Source organism: Tympanuchus pallidicinctus, unplaced genomic scaffold, assembly GCF_026119805.1.
Source record: "Tympanuchus pallidicinctus isolate F22 unplaced genomic scaffold, pur_lepc_1.0 scaffold7, whole genome shotgun sequence".
NCBI classification, from domain to species: Eukaryota; Metazoa; Chordata; class Aves; order Galliformes; family Phasianidae; genus Tympanuchus; species Tympanuchus pallidicinctus.
The window spans coordinates 22,485,355-22,511,567 of NW_026294791.1; the positions used below are offsets into that span (position 1 = coordinate 22,485,355).

Sequence of the window (26,213 nt, forward strand, 5' to 3'; positions counted from 1 at the left end):
CAAAATCTGCTAAAAGTTATGAGAGTGGTGTTAAGAGTTAGAGTACTTCCTTAAAACTATAAGCTGATGATAACAAGGTCAGATTTCCTGTCCATCTGTATGTTTTCATTCATCCTGTTACTCTGTAACTGGTTTATTTAAGCCTGGGTCTTCATTTCAGAATCCTGACCATTATTTATTCTTCTGCCAAGAGAGCAGGAACATTACTTGCATTGCAGAAATAGTCAGATGCAGTTGCTTGTTTTCACCACCTGATGGCTGCAGATTCTTGCAATTGACTACACAGCCGATGGCTGGGAGGGAAAGGAGATAAATACATTCTGTGAAAATATCTAGAAATTATTTTAATAGTGAAAAATTTCTTTCTTACTAATTGCTCAGCTATCAAAGGAACTGAGCCATGGCTGGACAGGCTGACATTTGTTGCAACATGCTTAAGGCTGATGGTCTACTCAAAACAGGTCAGCGCAGTCAGCGTGACCTAATTCTTACTGTCTGATGTTCCAGCTGATAAAATACCATCTGGAATAAGGGATGTTGGAGGTACAAATTTTTTTTGTTATAATACAGTGGTACAGCTTCTTTTCCCTGAGAGCAGCTTGTATGAGGCAGTAGAGGTAAAGAACGTATTTACTTTGACGGTGCACTTTAGAATTCTTTAGTGCTATTTCTATCACAAAAACCATAGGGATTTTTTTCATTATTAAAAATTCTCTGCACGTGGCAGGAGCTGCCAGATTAAAACGTGCCATTAGTTTCAAGGAGTGTGAAGAGCAATACCTTTATAGGCCTTTCCATGAAAGCTTAGAAGAAGAAAGCACAATGTTAGACCATCACATGTTCTACGTATAAAAAAATTGTTGGAAGTATCTCAAATTTGCCATTTGAAGTTGTTGAGTAGGATAGTGCAAGCTTACTGTGCCTTTTAAGATTGTCTGTGCAATAAGGAAACCTAATCCTACACCTCAAACATAAGACCTTGGAGTGCTAGGTAAATGACTTCATCTTCCAGAAAGTTGGCTAAGTGTTGTAGTACAGAGTCGTGCATATTGATTGGAATGTCAGCTGGAATGTGCTGCTTCTAAAAGGCAGCCAGGTCATCTTGTTACAAAGGATTAAAGAGATGTTCATGTGCTTTCATGCAAGAAAATATTACTCGAGCACCTGCTTGAGTTAAATGTAGTTCTTGGACTGAAATTTCTTGGATGTGAGTGTTCTTAATTCCATTTCAAAGCTCTTTGGAAATTACCTCATTTTTTCTGCTTGTTTTTCTTTATGCTCCGTTCAGTCTGTGCATAATGTTTCTAATATATGGCAGTACTTTTTTTTTTTTTCCCCAACAACTTGGTCTTGTCTTGCCTTAGTGTGAGTTGAGACATTAGCTTGTGTTTTGAAACTGTAAATTTGTTCTTTCCTGTTCATCGTTTTTTTTTTTTAAATATGAGTCACTTCTGTGTAGTAACATTTCCTCTGAACAGAACAGTAAAATAGAGATGGACAAAAGGGAGAAGAAGGATTAAGATGAACTAGTTAGGTTCCTTGATAAAGTTGCTTTGTGTATTTCAAGCATTAGCAGTACTGAAACGAGTAATGCTTCTAAAAAGAGTTGATTTCTTTTAATTTTTTTTTAAATTAAATTTGAAAAGCCATTAGGTTTTGGGGGGAGAGATTGATTTTAATGGATTTCTTTAGTAGGTGTAGTTTTGGTTTGCAGGATAGGGTAAGGTTAAGAGCCACGCAGACTAATTTTGAGACTTTTTTTCTTTTCCCCTGTGGAGTGTACTAATGCTGAAGATGAGTAGCATGGATCAGGGGAGCAAGACTTCCTACCAGCTGTAACACTGTTGCCCTATAAACGGATCATATACAAATCCATGTCACGTCATACGCTGAGCACTCACGTTTGTTCTTGTGTTCTAGGTCAATCAGTGGTGCTTCCCCAGCCTGCAGTGGTACAGCTGCAGGCTTCTGGGGTGCTGCCTGCCTCCCAGCCAGTCATTGCTGTCACAGGAGGGACCACCCAGCTGCACAATCACACCGTGAGCGCGCTGCCTGTGACTGCTGCGAATGGCTCAGCAAATGGCAAAATCACAGTGGCTAAACCCTTGCTCCAAAGCACCACACCGGCAGTGGGGCTGGATGTAAGTACTGGTTGTGTGATGATAGCCAATAATCAAAGTTTGGCATTAACCAGCTTTCAGTTACCTGCGTACCGAATGTTGTACGGCCCCCAGGGCACTTCAGAGTTTTTTGTTGAAGGAAGATGCGTTTGGGTGAGGATACTGAAGCTTCTTATTTAGACTATCAGGGTGGTGTTCTTTGCTGTAGTGTCCCAGGCACAATTACTGTGAGCTGTGCCCTATTGCATCTCAGTGTGGGGGAGAAAGCAGTGTCCATCCGCAGGGAATTTTGCAGTATTGTGACCCACTTACCTGGCAAGGATCATAAGTTTCACAGTGCTGTTCAGCTGGCAGCAGTTCAGTGTGGCTTCTGGCAGAGGTGCTCAGTCATTAGTATTTCCTAAGGACACTCACTCACCATCTGTTCTGCCTCTCTTTCTGAAATAACTTTTGTGAGAGCTGTTATTAAAGCAATTAATTTTATGCCTCTAAAGTGAAGAAATCAACAAATGTGAATGTTGAGGAAGTTGTTCTTTATGAAATTCCAAAGGACATGGGACAAATAAAACTGGAGCGACCTTAAATAGCTGAAACTTAATAAGGTGTGATATGGAATACTTAATGTTTGAAGTCTTTAACCCCTGTTCTCAGCAGGCACAAATTAGCATTGCTGTACTAACGGTAAGTTAGCCGTGCTGACTATTAGCTGTGTGTTCATTTGGCATTAATGCAGAACAGAGTGGAAGTGTCAAACTGGTTGGATAACTTTCCAATGCATTAATTATTTAGTAGCTCAGACTCATTCTTCTACCCTTTCTTCAGCAGTGTCACGCTTTGCAAAAGAATTTCCATCCCAAATGGCCTATTTCTGCTATCAAGAACTGTTCTCATGCACAGAAACAAGCATTGTTCCCAGTTTTAATGCAAATAGGGCACAGGTTCTTCAGGTGTTTTCTTTTCTGCCTAAGGCTGTTCTCTTCTAAATTTGGAACTTCAGTTAGACCTTGGATCCAAATCTTCTGGAAAAAGAGTTCCATCGTTGCTTATGAAGCAGAACTTCTTCTAGGGGTTTATTCTTGAACAGTGAACCCTTACATAGTTTTCTTGCTGGAAAGCATACCTGTCTAGGTGAAGAGATACTGTGCAGTAACAGGCACATTGGCTGTGCTGGACCAAAACAATTAGATTTGTGTAATTGTGCAAGAGAACTGCATTAGTATTTTCAGATTGTCGTATAGGTTTAATTTAAACTTGCAGGATTGTTTTTCAGACACTCTTACCACATTTTTGAGCACTGATATCTTCTCTCCTTTAACTGAGAGAGCTCTGCTGTGTTTGTCATCTTTGTATTAGTGTTTCAGATATTTGCTGTTGAGAGTCCTGTTCTTCATGTCAGTGAGCCTCTGTAGTGGACTCTGACTCATCAAAGGACTTGGCATAAATTTGAGCAAAGCCATTGTTACAGCTTAACTTAACAAAGTGGTGATATGGGTTGCAGCACCTTCTCATCATGCAGTTTGTTTGAGTTTCCTCTTGCACACTTGCCTCATTTTCTTCTGCATAACTGTGTACCATTCGTTCTGCCTGACGTGCCACCTTGGCCACCAGAAGTTTCAGTGCAGGACACTGATTCTCACTGAGGCACGTGCCTTCTTTGAAAGGCAATTTTTGTACAATTTCCTAGCAGCTCAGAATTGTTGGTCACACTTGATGGTAAATTTTTTCCATTTGTTATGTTTGTGTCTGAGCTGCATTTTTTTAATTAAGAAAAAATTACTTAAGTCAGAAGCCACACTGCAATGGAAACTTAATTGTTAATTTTCAAAAGGCAGCAGCAGGTCAGTTAGAGGACATTATTAGATAATAATAGCTAGATATAAAAAGCCAAGCTGAAGAACTCTGTCAGCACTCATTAGATTTGTGGCTCCCTGTAACCACAATGAGTATGGCATCTTGCCACTGTGTTAAAAATGAGGTTTAATTGACAAAAGCTCCTAATTGTCATTACAATTCATATCTATGTCTGTGACAGTCCGTAGTCAAGTATATAGCCTGGGTAATGGTTGGCTATGTTTTATATGATGGGTGTGTGGGTATTTCCACCTAAAGAAGTTCTAAGGAGGCAATTTTAAGACTTGGTGTCAGCCTAAATACTGGTCTTACCTACATTTACCAAAGCATAAAAAAAAACAGCTGCAGTTGCTCTTTGATACATATTGTGAAACAACACTTTGAAGAACAACAAATGTTCCCGGATACAGGCAGCATCAATGGAGTTAAAACATTGCAACTGCTGTAGACACCATATGTGGTGTTCAGAGCTGCACAGATGTAGCTGTCATATGAGCTCTCTAACACATGTTCTTGTTTGCTAATCTAAGCAGATGTTGCAGGATAAAAAGAAACACTGCAGAACTTTCTTTTGGGTTTAAGAGGGATAAGCTATGAACTTAACACTCAACCCTTCAAATGGATCAAGCTAAGATTGGTTGGTGCTAATATGTGCTTGTGAGGGCCCTGAGTGGTGCTCATCCTGGTGGGCACATCTAGGCAGCTTGCCAGCAGCAGAGGAGTGGAAGGCTTTCATTGCAGTCATTCTTCACTAGGAAACTGGTGAAGAGCTTTTCACTACAAAATTGGACAAAAGACATGCTGCCTCTGCAGGCCACTCTGCCAGCTGGAGGAAAGAAGCTGTTAAATGAAAAAATGGGTTGCTGTTCCCTTTGTAGTTAAATGGTATGAGATACAGGCAGTAGGCATGCAAGGGAGTCCGGCTCAGTTGTGTGCTTATAGACCCTTCTCATGTTTCCACTCTAGTGAGAAAGGGTTCAATTCTAATTCTTCATTTTGTTGCTAATAAAAGATATGACTGTGTGAAATTCCTCAGTGTAAGTATGTATTTCTGTTAAAGAATCCCATTTTCTGTGCTGTGCATTGGGTAACTTCAATATGAGGTAGACTCTTAAGTTGTGTTCTGTTGAGTAGGAGACAAAATGTCCAGATCTTTCAACAGAATAGAGAAATGCTTTTATAGGTTTCATGTTTCTTGCATTTATGACGTATTTTCAAAGGCAGCAGCTTTTATAAGTTGAGGTAAGAAGCCAACAAGTGTAAAGCTGAGGTGGTTTGGGCTTTCAGCTCTGTGTTAATATTCCCAGCGTGTGCACCCAAAACTCTGGGGAGGGCTGTTAATTTTTGTCATTAAATTAACTTTTACCCAGTGACATGTGTGCTGTCTTCTAGCAGGAATATGTAGTCGTGTGCCACACAGCTTGCATCCAAGTGGAGGTTACATCTTGCTCAAACTTTGCAATCCTATTTTGAGGTGACAGAGTTTATTTGTAAAAGTGCATGAGTTTTGCAACAGGCCTTTCCCTTCTCTTTACAACATCTGTTGTTTTGGGTTTTTTTTTTTTTTATGTGATGGTGTAATTTTTAGAGCTGGGAAGTAAGAATTTCATCACTGATTAGCGTTTCGTTTTAATGCTGTTGTTTTCCATTTACAGTCTGTGTCCCCTGAGAACCAGAAATTGTTAAGTTAGCAGAGGTGTGTGGTACCTTGCAGAAGAGCTGAACACAGCCAAAAAGTAATATTGTTTAAGCTGTCTGTCATTATGAACTGGTTCACCCTCTTTCTTTTGATTATCAAAATGCTCAGCAATCACCGTGTTTGTATTGGTGCCAAGCCAGCTGTGTAGTGGTGCTGTACTGCTTCCAAGTTTAAGCACTGCTGTTATTTCACTCACACAGCTCTTTCCACTTCCTGCATCAGAGTTAGGTAGGAACAAGTATGCAGATAGGGTTTGCTCCCTGTGAAAAGCCAGGCAAGTACTGGAGGGTTGGCCAAGGAGCCTGAAGTATTTTAGGGATTGTTTGCTAAAATAAAATGAATCAGGGACAGAAATAGTTGTTTATCTGTGGAAGCTTGAGTCTAAGTGAGATTAATATGTCATTGACTGACAATCAGTTATTGCACATGGACCTTGGATTGTACAGGACAGAGCTGCTGTTCATGATGGTGTTTGGAGAACACTGATTGAAGGAGGGCAGTTGAGATAAAAACCACCTGTAATGTAGCAGGTAGGGATGGAAACAGCAATAGAGCTACCTTTTAACATACCTCCAGTGTACGAACACTGTGCTGCTACCTTAACTCTTAACATTTCTCCAGGGATTGGGTAGATTTACCAGAGGTTCCAAATACTAAAAATAAAAGTCTGTGTAGTAGTGAGTAATTTTAAGCAAGTACGCAAACAAGAATTGGTCATCTTTGTTAAACTTCAGGATGTAAAACCTCTTTAAAAGAGAGAGGAAAGTAACAGTATTTGCTCGAAGTATCACACAACTCAGAAAAGCCAAAGCTGCTACATGAACTCATGCCTTGTTTTTTCATCTCTGGGTAGCTGAAGTGATCCTGGCTCCAGACTGATATGTGTTATGTATTCCAGTCCTCAGTTAGCCCAAATCTTGTTTTTATTTTTTTCTCCAAAACAAAGCTTTTCTATGTCTCCAGATGTTTGCTTACGTTAAGTATTGTAGCATTACAAGATTCATCGCAAAGCTAAGGGCTATTGAGAACATGCTGAAATCCATTCCTTTTCCACTCTCTTCTAAAAGCTAGAATAAGTACAAGCAGCTTCACTTTCACAGGCTTTTGGTGGCACCAAACGAGACGTGTAATAAACGACCTTTTACAGAAAGCAATTAGATCAGCATGGAGACAGCCCGAAATTTTAATGCACTGTAACATGTATTCTTAGTCTCTGTCAACAGACCCCAGTATCATGAAGAAGGATGACACTCTGTAGCCAATTTTCCTTGTAGACATCAATGCTCTACAGCAATATATTGTCCATATACCAGTATACACAGTTCGAAAGCTGTGGTTTAAGGTTCTTTAGGCAGCTAAACCTTAACAGTCTGATCTTTTTAATGCTACTGTTCTATGACTAATTTGTTTAGTTTCCCTACACTTTTAAAGTAGATCTCATCTGTTTTCTTCAGCTTTCATGCTCTAACATAAATGTTACTCCAGGGTATGTGCTGGAGGCTACTAGAGGATAAGCAGGTCTATGTAAGATACACCATTGGGTTGTCTCTTAGAGTAAATATAATTAAATCCCATCTTGTTGTGGCTTAACGCTGTGATGGAATTCTTCTGGTTTTAATAAAACAAAAAATACAGTTGCCATTGCTGATCTGTGTGGAAAAGGAAACTTGCAGAGTAGCCTTTGAGCTTGGAGTTTCAAGTTGTTTTGTGTTGCTCTGCCATATCAATCATCGTTGTCTTTGTCAGCAGCGAGATGCCTTCAGTCTGGGTCGTCCCACTCTGTGCAAACCACAAAATGACTAAGTGGTAAATGAAGATAGATTGTTCTGCTTCAGAAAGGCAGCAGAGTCACCAAGGCTGCTGGGAGATAGGGAGGAGTGCCTTTGAACTGTCCCTGTCTGATCTCACAGTCTGAATGTCTGCTAGTAGCTGGAGTGCATTCTGTGCTCTCCTGGAGTGTATTTGCTGATTTGGCATCATCCAGAAGGAATCCAGTTTGTGTGCTGTTGAACACTGCTAAGAGAAATCAAGCACATTAAGTGGAGTGATTAGGAAATTTGAATCAAAAACACTCTTGTTATATAAATTAAAATGTTAATGTAAGATGCTCCCCAGTATATGCCATGTAATATGTATATGCTTGATGCACGTAGCTGATCTCAGACTGCATATTCTATAGTATTAAAAACTGTATGACAGAGCTGGAAAAAGTGCAGAAGCAAGTGTAGTCATTACAGAAATGGCTTCCATTCAGGAGAAACCAAAAAACTAGGACTTGGGAAAACAGCTGATTGCAGCTCTTATATATTACATGTTGAAGTGAAGACGTTCTTGCTGCCTTGCAGACCTATAGATATGTATTCACTTTGTTTTGGTTGATTAAATCAGACTGCTGTTTGAATGTACTTGGTGTGTCCCCTGCAAAGGCTGAGAATGCAGCAGAGAACAAAGATGATGCAGGACTTGTTTAGTTTAATTATCCTTGAGCTGCAACTCTTGGAGATGTACCATAACTTCTGTGCTAAACACGTTTGCTGATTTGAGGCAGAATGAGAGATGCAAGACTTTTGACAAAGTGGAGGAGCGGTAATTATGTATGAAGTAGAGGCATTTGTAATTGCGTGCCATTAACAGGACTCTGAATTGCCTCTCTAGATCAATGTGTTGAGAAGACAGCAGCGCATGATCAAAAACCGCGAGTCAGCCTTTCAGTCACGAAAGAAGAAGAAAGAATACATGCTAGGACTAGAGGCCAGGCTGGAGGCAGCCTTACTGGAGAATGAAAAGCTCAAGAAAGAAAACAGCACACTGAAGAGGCAGCTGGATGAAGTGGTGTTAGAGGTAAGTGGTTGCATGGAAGGTCTGACTGTAATGAAGTAAGCATAATTTGGTTTGTTTCACTTCTGACGTGTCTTTGTGTCGCTTCTCTCTTGTTTTTTCCTTTCTAGAACCAGAAGCTCAAAGTATCATCTCCCAAGAGAAGAACCTTATGTGTGATGGTGATACTGGCTTTTATAATGTTGAATTATGGTCCACTCAGGTAAGCTGCCTAGGAATTCCTCTTAGCCATATTCCTGATATAGTTGCTTGTCGTTATAGTTAGGAGTGAGTTTACTGTGATTTTTGTTTGAATTTTTAGTGTAGGCAGTGTTGTGTTTTAAAGCCTTGAGCTGGTAGACTGCCTTCTGTCCCTTATGCTTCTCATGCCAGTGGCAGCTCCATCTGTATAATGGGACTTCTTTTGGAATCTTCCTCAGCAATAAGACCTGAATCTTGTGCTTCTCATTTCTCTTGAGCTTGGCGTTTTGTTAACTAGTGCAGTGCACAGCATTTTGCTTCGTTTATGCCTGAACAGATTAAAGACCTGTATTGAGAATCCTTTTAGAGTTGAGAGCTTCGGGAGCTCATTTGTTTATTTGTACCCATGCTAATTTCAATACTACTAATTCAAGCTGCTGCTAGCACCCAGTGCAGGAAATCCCACTGTTCATTCCAGTGCTTTGCAGTTCTGTCCATTAGGTGTGAAAAGCTATGATTTTCCCTTTATGCTTGTGCTATGGATCTGATAATGATGTTCTTCTCTTTTCTTTCCCTCCAACATCTTTTAATAGTCTTGAAGGCTATTTCTTTTCTCCTTATAATCCTTTTTGTATTTGTTTTGTCTTAGGTATTTTGTTGTGAAATTTCAAACCATGCAGATTTATTTCCTCTTATTTATGCATACCTGCCACTAGAGAACAGCTAGACTCATAAATATATGAGTCTATATATGTATATAATATACATATATCAAATTTTGAGCTTTTCTAGCTCCAGTGTCTCTGAATTGAGATGCTACCAAGCTGTTACTGCCTTGTCTCCAGGTCAGCCAAGGTTCTGACAAACGTATTTTTTTTAACAAGTTAACTGTTATTTTTAAGCTAGGAAGTATGTTGGGCTAGTTGACTGACTCTCCTTTGAAATGTATCACTGTGGCAGAGAGGAACTAGAGCAGCAAAAAAATGCTGTGTTGTTTCTCACCTGTTTTACCATCTCGTGGAAGAGAGAAGATTAAAAGGAGATGTTTGTTGCTTGTCTCTGTATTTGACCTGATTGACTTTAGAACATAAAGATCTTTTATATGAAGTTGATCACTTTTTCAAAAGAGGAGGGGAAGGATATTTGAGTAGATTCCTAGTAGTCAGTAATGCCTCCATTTGTCCTTAAAGCCCGTGTCAAACTAAAGGAATGAGATGGGCTAAGTCTGGAGGAAGGGTTTGTTTCTGTCCTGGATAAACTTCTGGAGGGTTGGTGTTTTGTATTTTAATAACGTTAGTAAATTTGGTAAAGATGTAATTACTTTTCAAGTGTTTGTACTTCTTGCAAATACAGTTTCCTTTCAGGCAATGAAATATGCTGATAATTTCCCTTTGATAGGGATGAGGTTAAAGAAGGCTGTTTCTTAGTGCATTTAGGATTTGTTTGGGGATTTTTTTCACTATTAAGCAGAAAAATCAGCTTCCTGATACTACATGATTGCTTTTGATATCCCACCTGCATTTGTAAGCATTACTACTCACTCAACAAATGCTATTCTTATTGAGACATAGAAGAGACGGAGATCTTCCTGAAGCCAGCAATTCTAGTTGTATCTCCATTACAATGACAAGATGGAGCACTTGAAGCTTTTTTTATTTGTGAGAGACTTGGAAACAGAGCAGAAGATGAGAACAGGAAGTCTTACTGCAATGCTCTGAAGTTCATGTGTCAGCTTCTCTGCTCCAAGGAGTGAGTGTTGAGATTGATAGCAAGGAACTGCTGTCAGGGCAGATTGAAAGGTGCTCATTATCTTTGTAATGACTGGTAACTTCAGAAATGAGACAAGGTTAATTTTTTGACCTATTGGATATTTTATGAATTAGAGCAAGAAGAAATTCTTGAATGTCTGGTTGCTCCTGGCCAGTGTTACAGCTGTGTGTGCCAGTGTAATTGCTGAGGCTGAATGTGTGGTCTGAATCAGAATTGGATTTAGACAGTGAAGAGAAACGTAACTGCATATTAACAAGGAGCTACTCTTATCTTTATTTTCTTTTTTATTCCCTAGCAGTGTGATTAAGCAGTCACACTGCAGTTAAAATACTGGCTGTACCAAGGTGATGGGAACATGGATTGTGCAGCATCCTTTGGAAGGCTCAGAATGTGGGATGTACAAATGCCAACTTCAGATCTCGCTCCTCCCATGTACATTTCCTTACCTTTATAGAGGTGTCACTGACTTGTAGCACCGTGAGTGGGTAATTGTGATTGCTGTTGTGCTTAGTCTGTAACAACGAGGGAGTTTCCAATACACATGATGTTTTTTTATCTTAATATCTGTGCTAGCGTATAGTTCAGCAAAATAAGTCAGTTTCCCTGAGTTACTGACTGCAGAGAATGTAATTTCTGTGCGGAAGTCAACTGGAGATGAATCTGATTTGAAGCTTTGTGAGATGGTTACCACTTCCTCTGTGTAGGAAATCGTCTGCAAACCTGTATGGAGGCGCAGCAGCATTCAGGCACAAAATGTTTTGGTTCAAACATATTAGCAGTGAATATTGTTTTATTTAAAGCCAACGAACCATTGCAAAGAGAGAGTGACATCTGAACAAAGCAGAAATGTGGGAATTTCACCCCCTAAACTCTGCAGCAGATTTTGCGGTTGTCTTAGTTGGCTTTATTGTGAGATACTTCTCAATTTTGTAATCGGAAGTGATGGGATTCTTTGAAGGCTGGAGGTAAAACAAAGGAACAGATACAGGTTTTCTACTTAGCTGTCTATTTCTGTCAAATCAGAGAAGCCAGGGAAGTGCTCCGGTCAGCCCTGCAGGCCATTCTTGGCTTCCAGAAGGCCAGCAGAGGAGCCCCAGGTAGTCCTTCCTTCCCGCAGGGAGCACAGCCACTTGTTGGCTGTTTGTTAATGGTGAGATGTGTGGGATGCTCCACGGAGGACTCTGAAGCTGATTATGGGAAGAGGTCTGGGATGTGGCAGCCCTTGGCAAGTGAATTTAGCACGTAAGATTGATTGCTGAAACAGAATGCTGCCTGCTGACAAGTGTGATATGTGTGTAGGTGATCTGTAGCACTGAACTGGTAAATAAGAGAGTGGTGCAGAAAGTGTGGCAGGGAAACCAGCACATCAGCCCCAACATACTGCTTGAGAATATTGGAAGGAAAGTCTAGTCCTGTTCACATAGCCAGTGACAAGAAGCATTCTTCACTCTTAGAATTGGCACCATGTTATCTCTGGTGAAGAATGTAATCTAAATTCAGTGAGAATGAGAAATTAATACTTTCTGGTTATGAAAGTGGGTCTTACAGAGTTTACTGTTACTAAACTACTCTAAGATTGTTTATTTTAAATATTAGTGTAGAATCTGAAATTTTGAATTATTACAAGTAAGTTAGTGGGAATTGTGTTAGTAAAAGCCAACATTTGCTTTATACAAGATGAAAGGTGCAAGGAATGTCTCGTCTGTGTGTCAATGAACTATTCTCTAATCTTTGCATATTATTTAGAATTGGATATAGCATATATAAAAATTTCCTTTTATTATTACTTAAGAATGATTGGTGAGGTGCATGAAGGGAGAAGGGTGCACTTTGACCTCTCTAAGGAGTGAAATCACCCTTTTGCCTCAGCCTTACATACCATGAGGTGCAAGGCAGGAATTGGCAGCATGCAGTGTTTGCGCAAAAGGCAGTGAGAGCGCAGGCTTTGGCATGCAGCTGGAGCAGGAAGCACAGCATCTGCAGGCAGGTATCTGCCCTTCTGCTTGCCTTCTGTGAGAGCGTGTGTGGGTCAGTGCTGTCAGGTTCTCAGCTGGCTTCACACCCTGAAAGACTGCTGACTTCTGGCATTAAGCAGCCTCTGATTAGCTGTGCTTTTTTTTTTATCACTCACCATAGGAAATCTGATAATTTTCCAGACTGGTGATTTCCATATTTCTGTTAGAGCATGCCAGGGTACTAACCAGATCTGAGAATGTGTTAAAACAATGCTGAAACAAATAGAAACCAAACACATGTGCTAATCTAAAGAATCCATGTATTTATTTTAGGAACTGTTTTATTTTTCTTCTCTGTTCCCGTTTGAATATAAATTATTTTGTGCATTCTTTTTAATCCTTAATTTAATCCTTAAAATTCTTTTAAGTTGTAGCCCTACTGGTAGAGACAGCAAACTGCTGGCCTTTTTTTGTAGTAGGAACAAAAAAGTAGGGAAGGGAGAATGGTCACAGGAGATGCAAAAGATGGATTCTCTGCATTTCTGCTTCTTGAGGCAGCGATGCCTGTAAGCCTTGCTTGCTTGTGGCCCTAGCACTGCTTTTTTTTGGCTATGAAGAACATTCAGCGAGATACTCTTATTTTCATGCTAATCAGTCTGCTCAAATTTACATGTTGATCATCTAACAACAGTTTTAGAACATTTATAAGGATAGCCAGCCAGCCAGAATGTCTTAACCACTGTTTCAGATATGTAGTGGACAGAAAACAAAAAGACAAAGTTGGAAAGAGGAAGGGCAGATCTATGAAGAGGCTGGAACCAGGGTGGGGGGGTTGAGAAAGTGATGTGGGTTTATTTTATTTTTTTGCTTACAAGTCAGCCATCTCTGCATGGCTGGAATCCCTTTCAAACGGGAAAACAAACTTGGTGATGCAACCAAAATTCTTAAGCTGTGTTTGGGATGGAAGGTGACTGAGGTGGTGATTGATGCAGCTAAGTAAGCTTCTGCTGCTTAATCTCTCGTGTCCTGTTGACCTATAGCAGCTGCACTAGAATTGCTGGCCTTTCATAGAGGTTTTGTTGCAGCTCCTCCCTGGAGTAGGAGTCCTGATGGGTTTTCCTCTACTTTCCAGAACTATCCTGGAAACAGAATAATCTATTTATAGTTGAGAACCACTGAGCAACCTGCAAATAAAGGCACCCGCCTGGGTGGCTGAGAAATAGGATTTGTCTGCTGCTGCTTCTGCAGTCTGCAGCTTGGAGAATCGGTAATTTTCAATTCTTAAAGACTTGAGGGTGTGTCTCATTCTTGTTCTGGCAGCACAAGCATTGGGGAGAAAAGAGAAGTAAGGTTAATCATCTTCTACGAACAATGAGGAAACCACCCAAGGGTAGTTGAGCTGCATGCTACCATGTCCTGCTCTTTGTAAGCATGAGGCAAGCAAAGCATAAATCTTTGCCCATTGGGATGGTGTCCTGCCTAGCCTGCAGGGTTTTTGTTGGTAGTGGTGTAGCCTCTGAGCTTTCAAAGCAGGCATTGTCTGGGGGCTGCTGGAAGTATCATCCATCAAACATACTTGTATTGGTGTCTGCGTGGCTTGGAGCCTTTACTTAAGCTGAGCAATCTCAAGTTAATGCGTGGGAGAGCAGGATTACTCAGAGGTTTCATGCGTTCAGAGGTGGTTTTGTGCACAGTTGCTATTGTTTGAGCCTTACCACTGGGCTCCCTGATTAAAGAAACAGACTTTTCTTGCAGTGAGCAGGAGCCTGGGGAGCTGCTGCATACCTCAGTGATGGGATAGTGGAAAGTCAGAGAAGGCCTATGGTAGTTCCCTTATACCGTGAGCTGCGTGGGCAAAGAAGTTAGCCTTGTTACTGTTATATCATGTGCAGCCGGTGCTGCATTCCTGCAGAGGTGTTGGAACTGCATGTTTCAGGTTTGGCCGTTCACGTTCTTCCCACAGAAGCCAGTCCTGGGCCAAGGTCTTGGTGTGGTCTGCTTCACACCCCGATAGTGCTCATCATGGCAGGCTTTGTAACATCCCAAATGTGTACTCAGAGCAGACTAAAGCCTAGTGTCTGTCATCTGCCATAAATGAAAGGCAATATCTAGTAACTGCAAGAGAGCGTTTGCTTCTGTTGTCCTAACAGTTCTCCCCGATGCTGTGTGCTCATTCCTTACTCCATCTCAGCACTGAGCTGAGCAGGTTGCTTGAAAGCATCACTTTTAGAGTAGTGGAGGGGCATTCCAGCCAGGTGTCCTGTTTGGTGAGTGCTGTCTTCCCACTGTGCTGGTGGTGCCTGGTCAGCAAGTGGAGCTGGGCAGGGAGCATTAAGTCTTGTAGCCGTGCCCCGTGATTTCTGTCAGCTTCAGGCTGAGCAGTGGTCTCTGAACTTGTGCTGGCCACTGAAGCATCTAAGAGATGGCTAAGACCAAGACCACCACCACAAGTCATGGTCTGTACAACAGATTGCGTTTCTCATTCCTTGTTCATCTACTCCTGGGCTTCTTTATACACATGAAGAAATCTTCTAAAGGAATATGGAGCTCCTCAAGTGTTTTAGGAGACACAGCAGAAGTCCAGGAAGATGTTTATGGTTTTAAGACCCCTAAGCAGGGAAATCATCTTTACTATTTGTGGCAATGGAAGTGTAAGTTTCAGTTCTGAGCTGAGTGTTCATTTGAGTTGGAGGTGGTCCAAAACTCAAAAAGTCCTCTGGTACATCTTTGCTCTGGTGTTGAAATTTCTCCTTCAGGAGTGAGAAAAATAGAAAGGAAAAGGACAAACTGGGTAATTTGGACATAAGGGTTTTGTTCCAGACCTCTTAGAGTCTCTCTGTGTTGGTAGCTTGAGTAAAATTGAACACTCTGAATTTTCTTACAGACTACAACTGCAGGAAGTGATTCCTTTCTCCTCCTCCTGCTGATCACAGCCACATGTTCGTCCTGGCAGAGCAGTGCCTTGGGCCGGCTGTGCTCTCCTGTTTACCTTGTCCTGCTGGTGCAGTCACAAAGCCTGCTCACAATGCCAGACACTCACTGAGGCTTTCCTCTTTTCTCCAGCAGTTCATCCGCTGGGGCCGGAAGTGAAATTTGCAAAGGTTTCACCCTTAATAAACGTTGAATTGCTTTTTAAAGAAAGCAAAACTCAAAAGCTCCCAGACACTGTCCCTCCAGTTTCAGTGGCGTTCCTCATCCTTCTCTGCACGAGAGAGAGCCACCCTCCCTTCACCAGCCCAGCACTCGCAGAGAGGAGCTCTGGAGCAGAGCATAGTGCCTTGCTGTTTTACTGTGGCACCCAGGCAGATCCGTGGTGCCCTTGCTGACAGTGAGAAGTGGGAAAGCTCCCCAGAGAGCATTTGGTGTTGTCACAGCCTTGTCTGGAACCACTTAAGGAGAGGACATCGTCTTCAGTTGGTGTCTTCTAGCATTGTCAACTTCACCCTGTTGGAAAAATCCCAGCTCATATTCAGAGATAGTTCTGTCCCCAGAAAACTCTTTGTTATGATATCACTGTTGGCTTTCGTCTAGAAATTCCTGTAGAACTTAAATGTCAGTATTCAAAACTTGAAGTGCATAGGGTTTGTTCAGCCAGAATTAGAAATGAAATTTAGTTCAGGCTCTTGGCAAGGCTTGCTTTTACATTTATCAAACTGACATTCAAACCAAAGAAGTAAAAATACTGCTAAAATATCAGGTGCAATTGGCTTCTTGGAGAAACTGTGACAGGAGGGTTGCTTTTCTTTCCCTCCTGTGATCAAATTTATCTACACTTTTGAGCGCACATCTGCATGAGGTAGTTAGTGGTTCATTCTTTTTTTATACCTTGGATCTGATTTTGCATTTTAAATGAAACAATAGCTCAGCCAACTTGGACAGAACACTTGTAGCTGTGTGAAAACCCTTTAATGCCCACAATATCTGGAATATTCATATGCAGGCTGCAAAGATTTGATAAGCGCTCGGGGTGCGTAAGCTTGACCAAACAGAAAAAGACCCAGTTTCCAGCCTCTAGCTGGTCATCTCAAACAAAGCTACTTCTCTGCCTTAAAGCTTTCTTGACTTCTAAGCTGGGGCAGCAACTCATTTCCTCCAAGTAGCAAAACTTTCTCACAGCAGATATGCCAACATGCTCTTCTGTTTCCAGATTTTCATCTTGAGGGCCAACAGAATGAAAAAATTTTTCCTTGATTCTACTATGTAATACTAAAATATTTTTAGCTGAAAATGCTATTTTTTTTTTTTTTAGAAGATTTTTTTTTTCTGTTCTAAAGGGGGGGATTATCTACCTTCACTATTTGTTCTTTCTCTCCTCTTCTGCATATTCATAGATACTTTACACTGACTTCATCTTCACTCGTGGTTGGGATGTGGGCTGCAGAGCCTTTGTTTTCCAGCTTGTTTTGATGCTGTTCTACATAGCATATGCAAAGCTCAGTGTGCAGAAGGTGGGCAGGTATTTCCAGGTGTACCATACAAGAGAGATCCATTTTTATCCTAGCTGCTGAAGTGGTCTTTGGTCGTAAATTATGCTTTTCTCACCCTAAGTAACGGAAGATTATTTCTGATATCATACCCTCATGTACCTACTTGGCAAGTCTTTGGGAGTGAAGAGTCAGAGGATGATATGGGCTGTTACCTGCATGTCCGCTCCTATCTGTTACCTGAAGATGGAGCCCTGTTTACAGGCAAACTCTGCAAGTGAACCTTTATGGGAAGAAGGAAGGAGGAGACACTGTATGCTAGACAACAAAATCTTCTATTCTGATGGGAAAATCTAACAAAACTCCCTAGATAAGTAAAACATGGAAGACAGGCAGTATTTCAAGTTATGTTGGGAGATTCTTATCAAAAATAGTGTTTCTTTTAGTATTGGGTCATTACCACAGTCTAAAGGAGCAAGGAAAGGGTGTTTTTTGAGATTTTGGGAAAGGTGTTTTTGGTCATCATCCTACAAAAAATGAATGGGACAAGGGAGGCAAGTGTAGTCTGTGTAGTTTAAAGCTTTGCTTCAAAAGAAAAAAAGAAAGGCCATTGCAATTAATACAATAAATAACGTCTCCTCAAGTTGGGTGTGTATGTTCTTAGAATTGGGAGCCATGCTTTTTGCCTGTAAGAACAGTAAAAGATTTTCTGTTCTTCTCCTTTGTTTCTTGCTGCTGAAGAAATCTTCTTTCATGTTGATACATCCTATCCCATAAGTGATGCCAAAAGTGAAATTTAAATTTTAACAAAAAGCTTACAGTGTAGTTCCCTAAATTAAAGCTTGAGATAAGGGAATTAGAGGTATGTGTGGTTTTGAGTGGCTGTTAAAACAGCTAAATTAGGAGCTACCTAAATGAAGATTACCTGTGATTGCAGAAGTGCACATCTTTTTCCTCAATGGACTCGGTTTGAATTTCTCTAATTCTTTTCAGCATTTGGAATGCATGTTACATGTGACACTTCACCTCAGACTTGTCACCTTTGCTAGCTGAAACCTGAAACAATAAGAATTATCCTTGCAGAACTGTCTTGCAAGGAAGAAGAAAGAACCATCATGGAAAAAAATGCAGAATTGTTAGTCTTGTGATTTGGTTGTTAACAAGCTTGAACTAAAGAATTACATAGCAAATTTTTCTGGTTTGAAGTGTCATTTTGAACAGGAAGGAGAAGAAGTAGGACAGAATGAAATGCCATACCCAGCAGGTTCACCAACACTGGTCATCTCATTCATTTGAGCTGCAGAGAAACAGGTTGCAGGAGACTGCTGAAACTTTCAGAGCTTCTGTGATAGGTGTATTTGGTTTCATTACTAAATTTCTGTAAACCTGTGGCTGCGAGGGCTTGAAATTAGAGTAAGGACCCAAAACCGCTTCGCAGATAAAAGATTTTCAGCAGGAATGCATGGCATCCCTTTGGGTATCAGCCTTAATTTTGAGATTTGGTTCCATCTCTAGTTGCTGCCAGCTGAACCAGTGCTTCAGTGAAAGAGAAGGAACACAATCTCATAAAATCGAGTAGGTCATGGAGATTGGTTCTGTGAAATTGGATAGCCTGATGCTGGCTAATACATGAAGCTACGAGCAAGCCATCCAGCTTTCCATTCTACACATGAGAAGCAATGAGACTTCTGGATGTTAGCATTCAAATGCATTAAGGAAGCTGTCTATAAATACTCTTCTACCCACTGTCCTTGTAGTGAAAACAAGCTCAGAGGTTTCTGCTGCCTAGGTTCTGTGCTGCTGCCTGGAAACCTGAAGGACACAAGGCAGTCCAAGCGACATCAGCCTGTATCTGGATTGTCCTGGCTTCACAGCTCTGCTGAACGTGACACAAATACTCATGAGCAGACTTGGGTTGCTGTTAACAAGAGCATAAGTACGTTGGCAAAAGAGAGGGAGTGCTAGGCAGCTAGGTCTGCCAGCCTTCTCCTTAGCTGGGGACTACTTAACCTCCTGTCCTTGGTAGCTTTTGTCTTTCTTTGTTATAGCCGTTTGCATTTATTGCCTGTTGCAATGTGATGCCACGTAACAAATAGGAAAATGCGACCTTCCCCTGCAGGGTTTATGTTCTGCTACACAGGAGAGATGGGGCATGAATCAGAATGTAGTCTGTAAGCAGTGATCAACATGCATGGCAAAGTCCTCGTCGGCATAGTGGGGTCCTCATGCATTTTTGCTGTGTTGCTGCTGGCAGTGTTCTGCTGTTGTCAGCCAAGAGGGTTAGGGCTTCATTTTGATGTGTATTTCAGGAAGCAACCATGTTTATAGAAGAATAAAGCTAGCCTCTGGGAAGGACAAATTGAAGTAGTGCTTCTGTGCTTTCGGGATTTCTCACTCATAAGTAGCCCTTCTGAACTAGGATGTCATCAGTCTCGTGAGGCAGTTGTCTCATTTTTCCAGCTCACGTTTGAAGTTCTATTCTGCTTTGCCTCTAGGGCAACACAGGCATTCTTAATGCTGTGTGGCTGCCTGAGCAGGCTCCAGGGGAAGATGCTGCAATCAGTGCAAACACAGATCAGGAAGGCAGGGTACATTGTACCATGCCCCACTGCCACTGCATTGTCAATCCTGCTGTTGTCTGTAAATCCACATAGAGTTGAACTTCATGTACAGTTCTGTTGAACATCTGGCATAATATTCCAAGCCAGCAGCTGCACAGGATTTGGGAGCTATATTTTCTTTACATATTGTACTAGTATAAACTATGTAAATTGACTTTGAGGCTGATGAAAGTGGAAATGTGTTTTATTTGTGTGTAGGTCACTTACTTATGCCTACAGATCGAGGTTACAGATTCATTTCAATTTCGTTAGATAAAGCTTAAGATAACAAGAGAACCAGAGCTTATGGCAGGGGGGTTGGAACTTGATGGTCCTTGAGGTCCTTTCCAACTCAAGTGATTGTATGATCAAAATCCTTCAAAAAAGTAAAGCTGAAAAAGGGAACAGAATTGTTTTTGTCTACTCGTGCTCAGAGTGATAGTCTTGCAGATCCCTTGTATATAAGCAAAATGTCTGTTGTGTTTTCCAGTGTATTTGAAAAAGATCCCAATGGAGTTGATTCCACCGTGAGTTCCAGCCACCGGACCAGAAATCTCCTTGAGTTCTCAGCTACCAAGGAGCCCAGCTCAGCTCAGAAAATACCCATTGACATAATTTCCCAGAAGATTAATAGGTGAGATGAAGACTTTTCACGTGTTTTAGGTGGCAGAGTTTAATGGTGCTTCTTCAGCTCTTCATCTGTTTGATTATTTTTTTTTCTGTGTTCTTTATTTTGGCTTGTGTGGTTAAGATATGTCTTACTATCTTTTCTTCATTTTCAAGCTGTAGTATTTATTATCTGAGTTACTCGAGAGAAAATTGGAGAAGTTAATGGTTGAGAGTTCTCTGAAATTAACTAGTACTGCACTTCTTAAAAAATCTGACTCCAACCTTATGCTTACCATTATTTAATTATATAGTTGCTTTAAAGTTCCTCAATCTCTAGCACTCAATGCATAAGTGAACATATAATTGTCTCCAGACTGAAGTCTGGCTAATCCAGCTCATGTTTTCCACTTATAGGATCTATCCTATCAGATTGTCCCTTTCCAGTAGAGTATTTTGGCTGGTTGAACAAAGCCAGACACAGATGTGCAGAAAGCTCTAATACATTTTACCATGCAGAAAAACGACAATAAATCACAAACACTTTAATGCTGTAGCCATGGTGAGGGCTTTGTGTCCTGTGTGGCATGTTTCAGACCATGACTTATGTGACATGGTTGTAAGTAATTCCCCTAGGAGGCTGTGCTAGTGTGTGTACCTCCTCCTCTTCTTTCACCCTGTTTTTTTTGCAAGCACTGAGCTCTTTGCTGCATATTCTCCTTTATCAGTATTAGATACAGTAAACAGCAGAAGCAGATGGGGAGGAAAAGGTGGGGAAACAGGATGTGAATAAGTTCTTTCATTAGGTCTTGTAACTGATTTTTTTTTTTCAGCTTGGAGGAGCTACGAGTCTGTCAAAATCATGACGACTAAGGCTGTTATATTTATACCCTCTCAAGGGAGGATATTATTGTGGCTGTTTGGTGATAAATAGTTAAATCACTCAAGTAATACAGATAACAAGGAGGAAGGAATGTTATTCTTTGTTTTGTTACTGAAAGTTCTAAGGATTTTTGCATTGAAATCCATGCTCTCTTTCACATTTTCTCAAAGCTAATCCAGCTGCTGGAGGCTGTTGGAGATGTTTGGGAAAACAGTCCTCTCTGCTTGGCTTTAATATAGTTTCTGGCTGCTAGGTTGTCATATAGTTTGTATTCTTTCTTTCTGCATAGTTTGAATGGCTAATATTCCATATTCCTGTGGCAAATCCTTCATAGCTCTGGAATGAAAGAGAAAGTTGCCTCTGCTGAGATCTCACAGTTTGCATTTTATGATGAATATTTTAAGAGCTGCATTTCTTTTCAATATCTGGCCTATAAGGGAAGAGATTTTGGAACTGTTAATGCTGATCTCTACCCTGTGTCGAAAGCTACCAGACTCTTCTGGGGAGTTGACTAAGACCACTGGATGTTTGCTGGAAATTGTTATTCACCTTCTTTAAAGGTTTCATCGGAACAGCCGTAACCTTTGTGGGTTTACCAGTGGTCATTTTTTTTTTTCCTCTGAGTTTGGTCAGAGTTTAATGGAAAACTTCTAAAGATTTCCCAGTGTCTTTTTTCCTCAGGTATGATAATTCTGTGTCTGATAACAAAGCGTTGATGATAGTATCAGAAGAACCACTGTTGTATATTTCACCTCCACCACCGCCCTGTCAGCCCCTGATCAACCGGACGGAGTCACAAAGGTGAGCAGACCTTTTCTGAGCACTTAAGCTACCAAGTTAGGTGAGTGGACAAATGGCCTTGGGTGATGCTGTTATTCATTCACAGTATTCATCCAGTTTGTGAACAATGGCTCTGTAAGTGTCTGCACTGTCCAGTGTCTACTGCCATGGAGACAGGAGATCCACTCCAATCTTTTTAATCTTCTGATGCTTTTAGCAATGATTTTCACTCAGTATACACAATGGTCACTTAGCAATAACTGAACAACAATTTGCTGGTTGCCTGGAGGTTTTTAATGACTTAAGAAGAGATTTCTCTTATGTGGAAGTATTTACAGTATGGAAATCAGAGCCAACTAAAAAGCACATCTGTCAGATATATGTAAAATATGGTCTTCTGCCCTTCAGCTTCTGATACAAGCAAACTTAACTTGTCATTGCAGATCTGCTTTATTCATTATTAGGAGATCCTTAGCTCCATTTTTTTCCAAAGAGTAAATTTAATTTCTCTAATTTAATTCCATTGTACTTTGTCCATACTTCCTTAAATTTGTTTGTGATATTTCAGCTTTCTTAACCAGTATTTAATCTTGATCTGATAGTCTTTTGATTTTAAATTTCAGTAGTCTTTCTCTAGTAATTTCAGAATTACTGTTCATTGGGCAAAAGAAAATACCGTATCTGCTTTATTGGAACATCCATAATTCCAATACTTTATAAATATTTGGCAATTGATAACCATTGTTGGTTCACTCCATCTGAATCACTGTATTCTACTGTCTATGAATTCTCTCATAAATTGAGTCTTGCAGTAAAATTTGCATATTCTAATGTTAAAAATTAGGCAGAAGAGTACTAAATTGCCATGTCTTTAAAGTGTTCTCTATAATTAAGAAGTTCTGCCACTGTTGTTTGGAACATCTATTCATGCTGTTGGTTTGTGGTGTTTGTTTTTTTGTTGTCTGCTTCATTTTTAGGCTGAATCATGAACTTCGAGGATGGGTTCATAGACATGAAGTGGAAAGAACAAGGTCTAGAAGGAAGTCCAATAACCGGCATCAGAAAGCACGGGTTATGCAGGTAAGCAGGATTTTACTAGTGAGTCAGTATCACAACAGGATAAATAAACACCTCTCTGCAAAATCAGTAGATTCTTCTCACCAGTGTCTAAAGGAAAATGATAGAAAGTTTAAGTAGGGCAAGTTTGGGCATTTCTGGTGTCTCTTAACACCAGAAGCACAATGTGGGTAGTATATTTTGGCAGAGATACAAAGTGGATGTGAGTTCAAAAGAATTCTATGAATCTGGCATTCAGATTCAATTGTAGCAAATTTTGTTCTTGGATAACCTAGTATATGTACCTACTGCGTACAATATCAACATCTATTATTCATTTCTGATCAAATTGGCTGTGCTAAAACACTTGCCTTTTTCTTTGTCTCAGGCTCGATTGCTGCTTGCCATTTCAGTTATTCTCTTGTCACCAGTGAAAAAGCATCCATGTATTGTTCAAGGTCACTCTGCTTCCTTGCATATTCCGTCTGCTACAGCTGTGCATCGTGTTTTATGTAGTGCCAAAACAAGAAAATATTTACTGTTTCCCATTGGTGTCATTCTTTTTTCCCTTGTTTCAGAGCTCCGTTAGTGAGAAGGTACATTCCCAACTGATGACCATGCCTTACACAGACACAAGCCTCAGGTAAGGCAGAACAACTTGTTTGTTGTTGCTTTCTAATTAATAACTTTATTTTTCACTAGCAGCTGGTAAAATTGTCTGTTTATACTGTGTTGTCAGGTTTCAGGAGTGAGATGCTAGCTACATTTATTGGCCTAATTTCTGTACCTCAGTAGTTAGCTGCTGCTTCTGATTCAGACTACACTTAAAGGAACCTGGTATCAGAGCTTTGCTTTTCCTGGGTCTTTCTACCAATGAATCTTAGTAAAATCTTTACTTACAGGGTCTCTTTCTAGACAGATCTGAATCTTTAAGGAAAGAAAAAAAAGCGGGGGAAAGAAATATTTTATAAGAAGGTTTCTAAGTGTCAGAAGTCTAGTAAGACAACAGTTTCTCTGTCTTCAAGAGTAAAAGCACTATAGTTAGCACCAAATATATTATTTAGATGAAGTGTCATTACATCTTATATGTATAGTTTCTTTTCATCTCCCGATTTTCCTTGCTGTTAATTAGAACATCCTAATTTGGAATTTCTTGACTCCTTACCCTCACCTGCATATATTCTGTCCTTTTCCTGGAGGATGGGAAAAAATGGAGAGAAAAGCTTAAGGAAACTAAAAATTCTCTCTTCTGTATTCTCTGTGACAGTGTTTAAAAGGATCTCTGCTTTGAAGTGGCAAGGGGGAGTAAGGAAAACGGAGTATGAAGAGGACTTTTTATTGAGAGAAACAAGTAAAATGTTGCCACTGAAATTAAGACTGCTGTGGCCCTTCCATTTGCATTGCAGCTTTGAGAGCAGAATCATCCTAGGAGAAAGCAGTGAGCTGTAGGGAAGTGCTGTGGAAACCATGCTGCCAAACTCTGATTTGTCTTGACTAGTCAAGTCAACAAACAAGTAAAAAAGCCACTTTCATAGTTCTATAGGCAGATGAAGGATGTCCATTTTAACAGAAAACTGAACCAACAAGGTTGTTCTTATAGCATAGGGTAGTTTAATATATATACCTGCATTACTCTTGAAACAAAAAAAAAATATCAATATAACGAAAAAACAGTCTGACATCATGCAGCTCTGCATGGAATATTTACTGTGCTCAGAATTAAATGAGGTGCTTTTTGTGTTGTCTTTTTTTCTGGAGGATTGATGTTTAAACGAAGGAGACCATTGAGTGAGTCACAGCAGTTACATGCTGTGACCGTCCTGGAACAGATGAGAGCACAGAAAAGACTCCCAGTTTCTCCCAAAGACATCAGTTAGTAGATGCTGTGTGAAATCACAGAGTAGCAGAATAATTTAAGTTATTAAGGGATCTCTGGAGAGGTCCAGTTCAACCTCCTACTCCAAGTGAATTTAACTTCAAAGTCAAATCGAGTGGTTCAGAGCAGTGTCCAGCTGAGCTTTGAATATCTCCTGAAACAGTGATGCCACCAGCTGTCTAGGCACTTGTCCCAGGGCTAAACCACTGCCATTGTGAAATATTTTTCCTTTGTAGCCACTTGGAATATCTCCTGTAGTAATTTGTAGCTATTGACTCTTATCCCTTCACTGTGCATCTCTGTCAGAAGAGACTGTCTCTATCTCCCTTTTCAGTTTCATGATATATGATAGATAGATAGATATAGATAGATATATCCTCATATATAGATATATTCCTGATGTATGTAACTTAAGTACATGTAGACAGCTCTGAAACTCTTATTAATGAACTAAATGCTTTTATTTATATTATACTCTCTAGACTTTTATTCAATACTTGTTTTGTGATTAGAAATCTAGTGACCACTACCTTTTAGACCATCCTTGCTGGTGACCTGTTGGTCATGGGTGAATCCATGCATAGGAAGATACTAACAGCATATGGATTCATCTTTGTGTGTACTACTGGCAATTCCAACATTGCTATCTTGTGTCCTCAGTTCCTAAAAAAAAAATTTATCAATTGTAAGGCGTTGCAATAAAATCAAAGAAGAGGAAGATCAAAATCAAGTTGACTTAAAAACAAATATACATGAAAAATTCTCAACTCTCTTCAGTCTTCTTAGCCTTCTTCAGAGGTGATTTTGATAAGAATTTCCATAAATGTGCATTTAGGACTCAGATATCAAGCTCTAAAGAGCACAATTTTTTTTTCCTGTTTCTTACTTTTGCACTATAAAAACTGTGGTTCTTGATGCTTAAAGCACAGTGCCCACAGCCTTGCTCCTCAAAACAAGCACTCTTGCCACATACTTGTGCTCTGTAACGCATTACAGAGTGTCCTTCTAACTTTGAAAATGACTCTTTTTCTTTAATCTTGGAATAAATAGCCAGATTGTGCACCACTGTTTGTAGACACAGTCTAATACACAATATTACTAAAAAAAACTAGACGTTTTGAACCTGTTTTGAGTCCTCCATTTCTCCCATCCTTTCATGAAACAATCTGTGGTGGGTACTCTTAAATGCACAGAGGTCAGCATGAGATAAATCAACTGGTATTATCCAGAATTCTGAACTAGTGATAGACATGGAACTCCTCTACCTTGCTGAAGGCCCACTGGTTCCCATGTACTTTGTTGTTCCATCCCATGGCTGGATTTCAAGTGACAAAAGGCTGTTTTCCAGATCTAGCTGGATCTTCTGTAGCGTGGGTGAGAAAACGGAACTGTGGGACCTATTTCAGTTTTCAGGATGTGTTTTACTGAGCAATATGTGGGTGTTCTGTCTTTTATCGCAGTACAACTTCAATGCTGAATCTCAGGGGTGTTCCCATGGGCCTCTGTGTTTTTATGAATGAGCAATCAAGCTCGGATTAGCTTGGATCTTTGTTTCCTGTGTTGTGAAGGATGTGA

The 26,213-nt window shown here is 40.3% G+C and overlaps 1 protein-coding gene across 2 annotated transcripts in view; it reads left to right on the forward strand.

The window, feature by feature from the left end:
- ATF6 (activating transcription factor 6) overlaps positions 1-26,213 on the forward strand; it is a 72,958-nt gene that overhangs the window by 3,728 nt on the left and 43,017 nt on the right. For both annotated transcript variants that reach the window (XM_052665883.1, XM_052665884.1), the window contains exons 7-13: positions 1,921-2,141; positions 8,326-8,511; positions 8,619-8,710; positions 19,928-20,071; positions 21,608-21,727; positions 22,684-22,786; positions 23,341-23,405. In XM_052665883.1, coding sequence (XP_052521843.1) covers positions 1,921-2,141; positions 8,326-8,511; positions 8,619-8,710; positions 19,928-20,071; positions 21,608-21,727; positions 22,684-22,786; positions 23,341-23,405 — 931 coding nt within the window. The remainder of the gene's footprint in view (positions 1-1,920; positions 2,142-8,325; positions 8,512-8,618; positions 8,711-19,927; positions 20,072-21,607; positions 21,728-22,683; positions 22,787-23,340; positions 23,406-26,213) is intronic.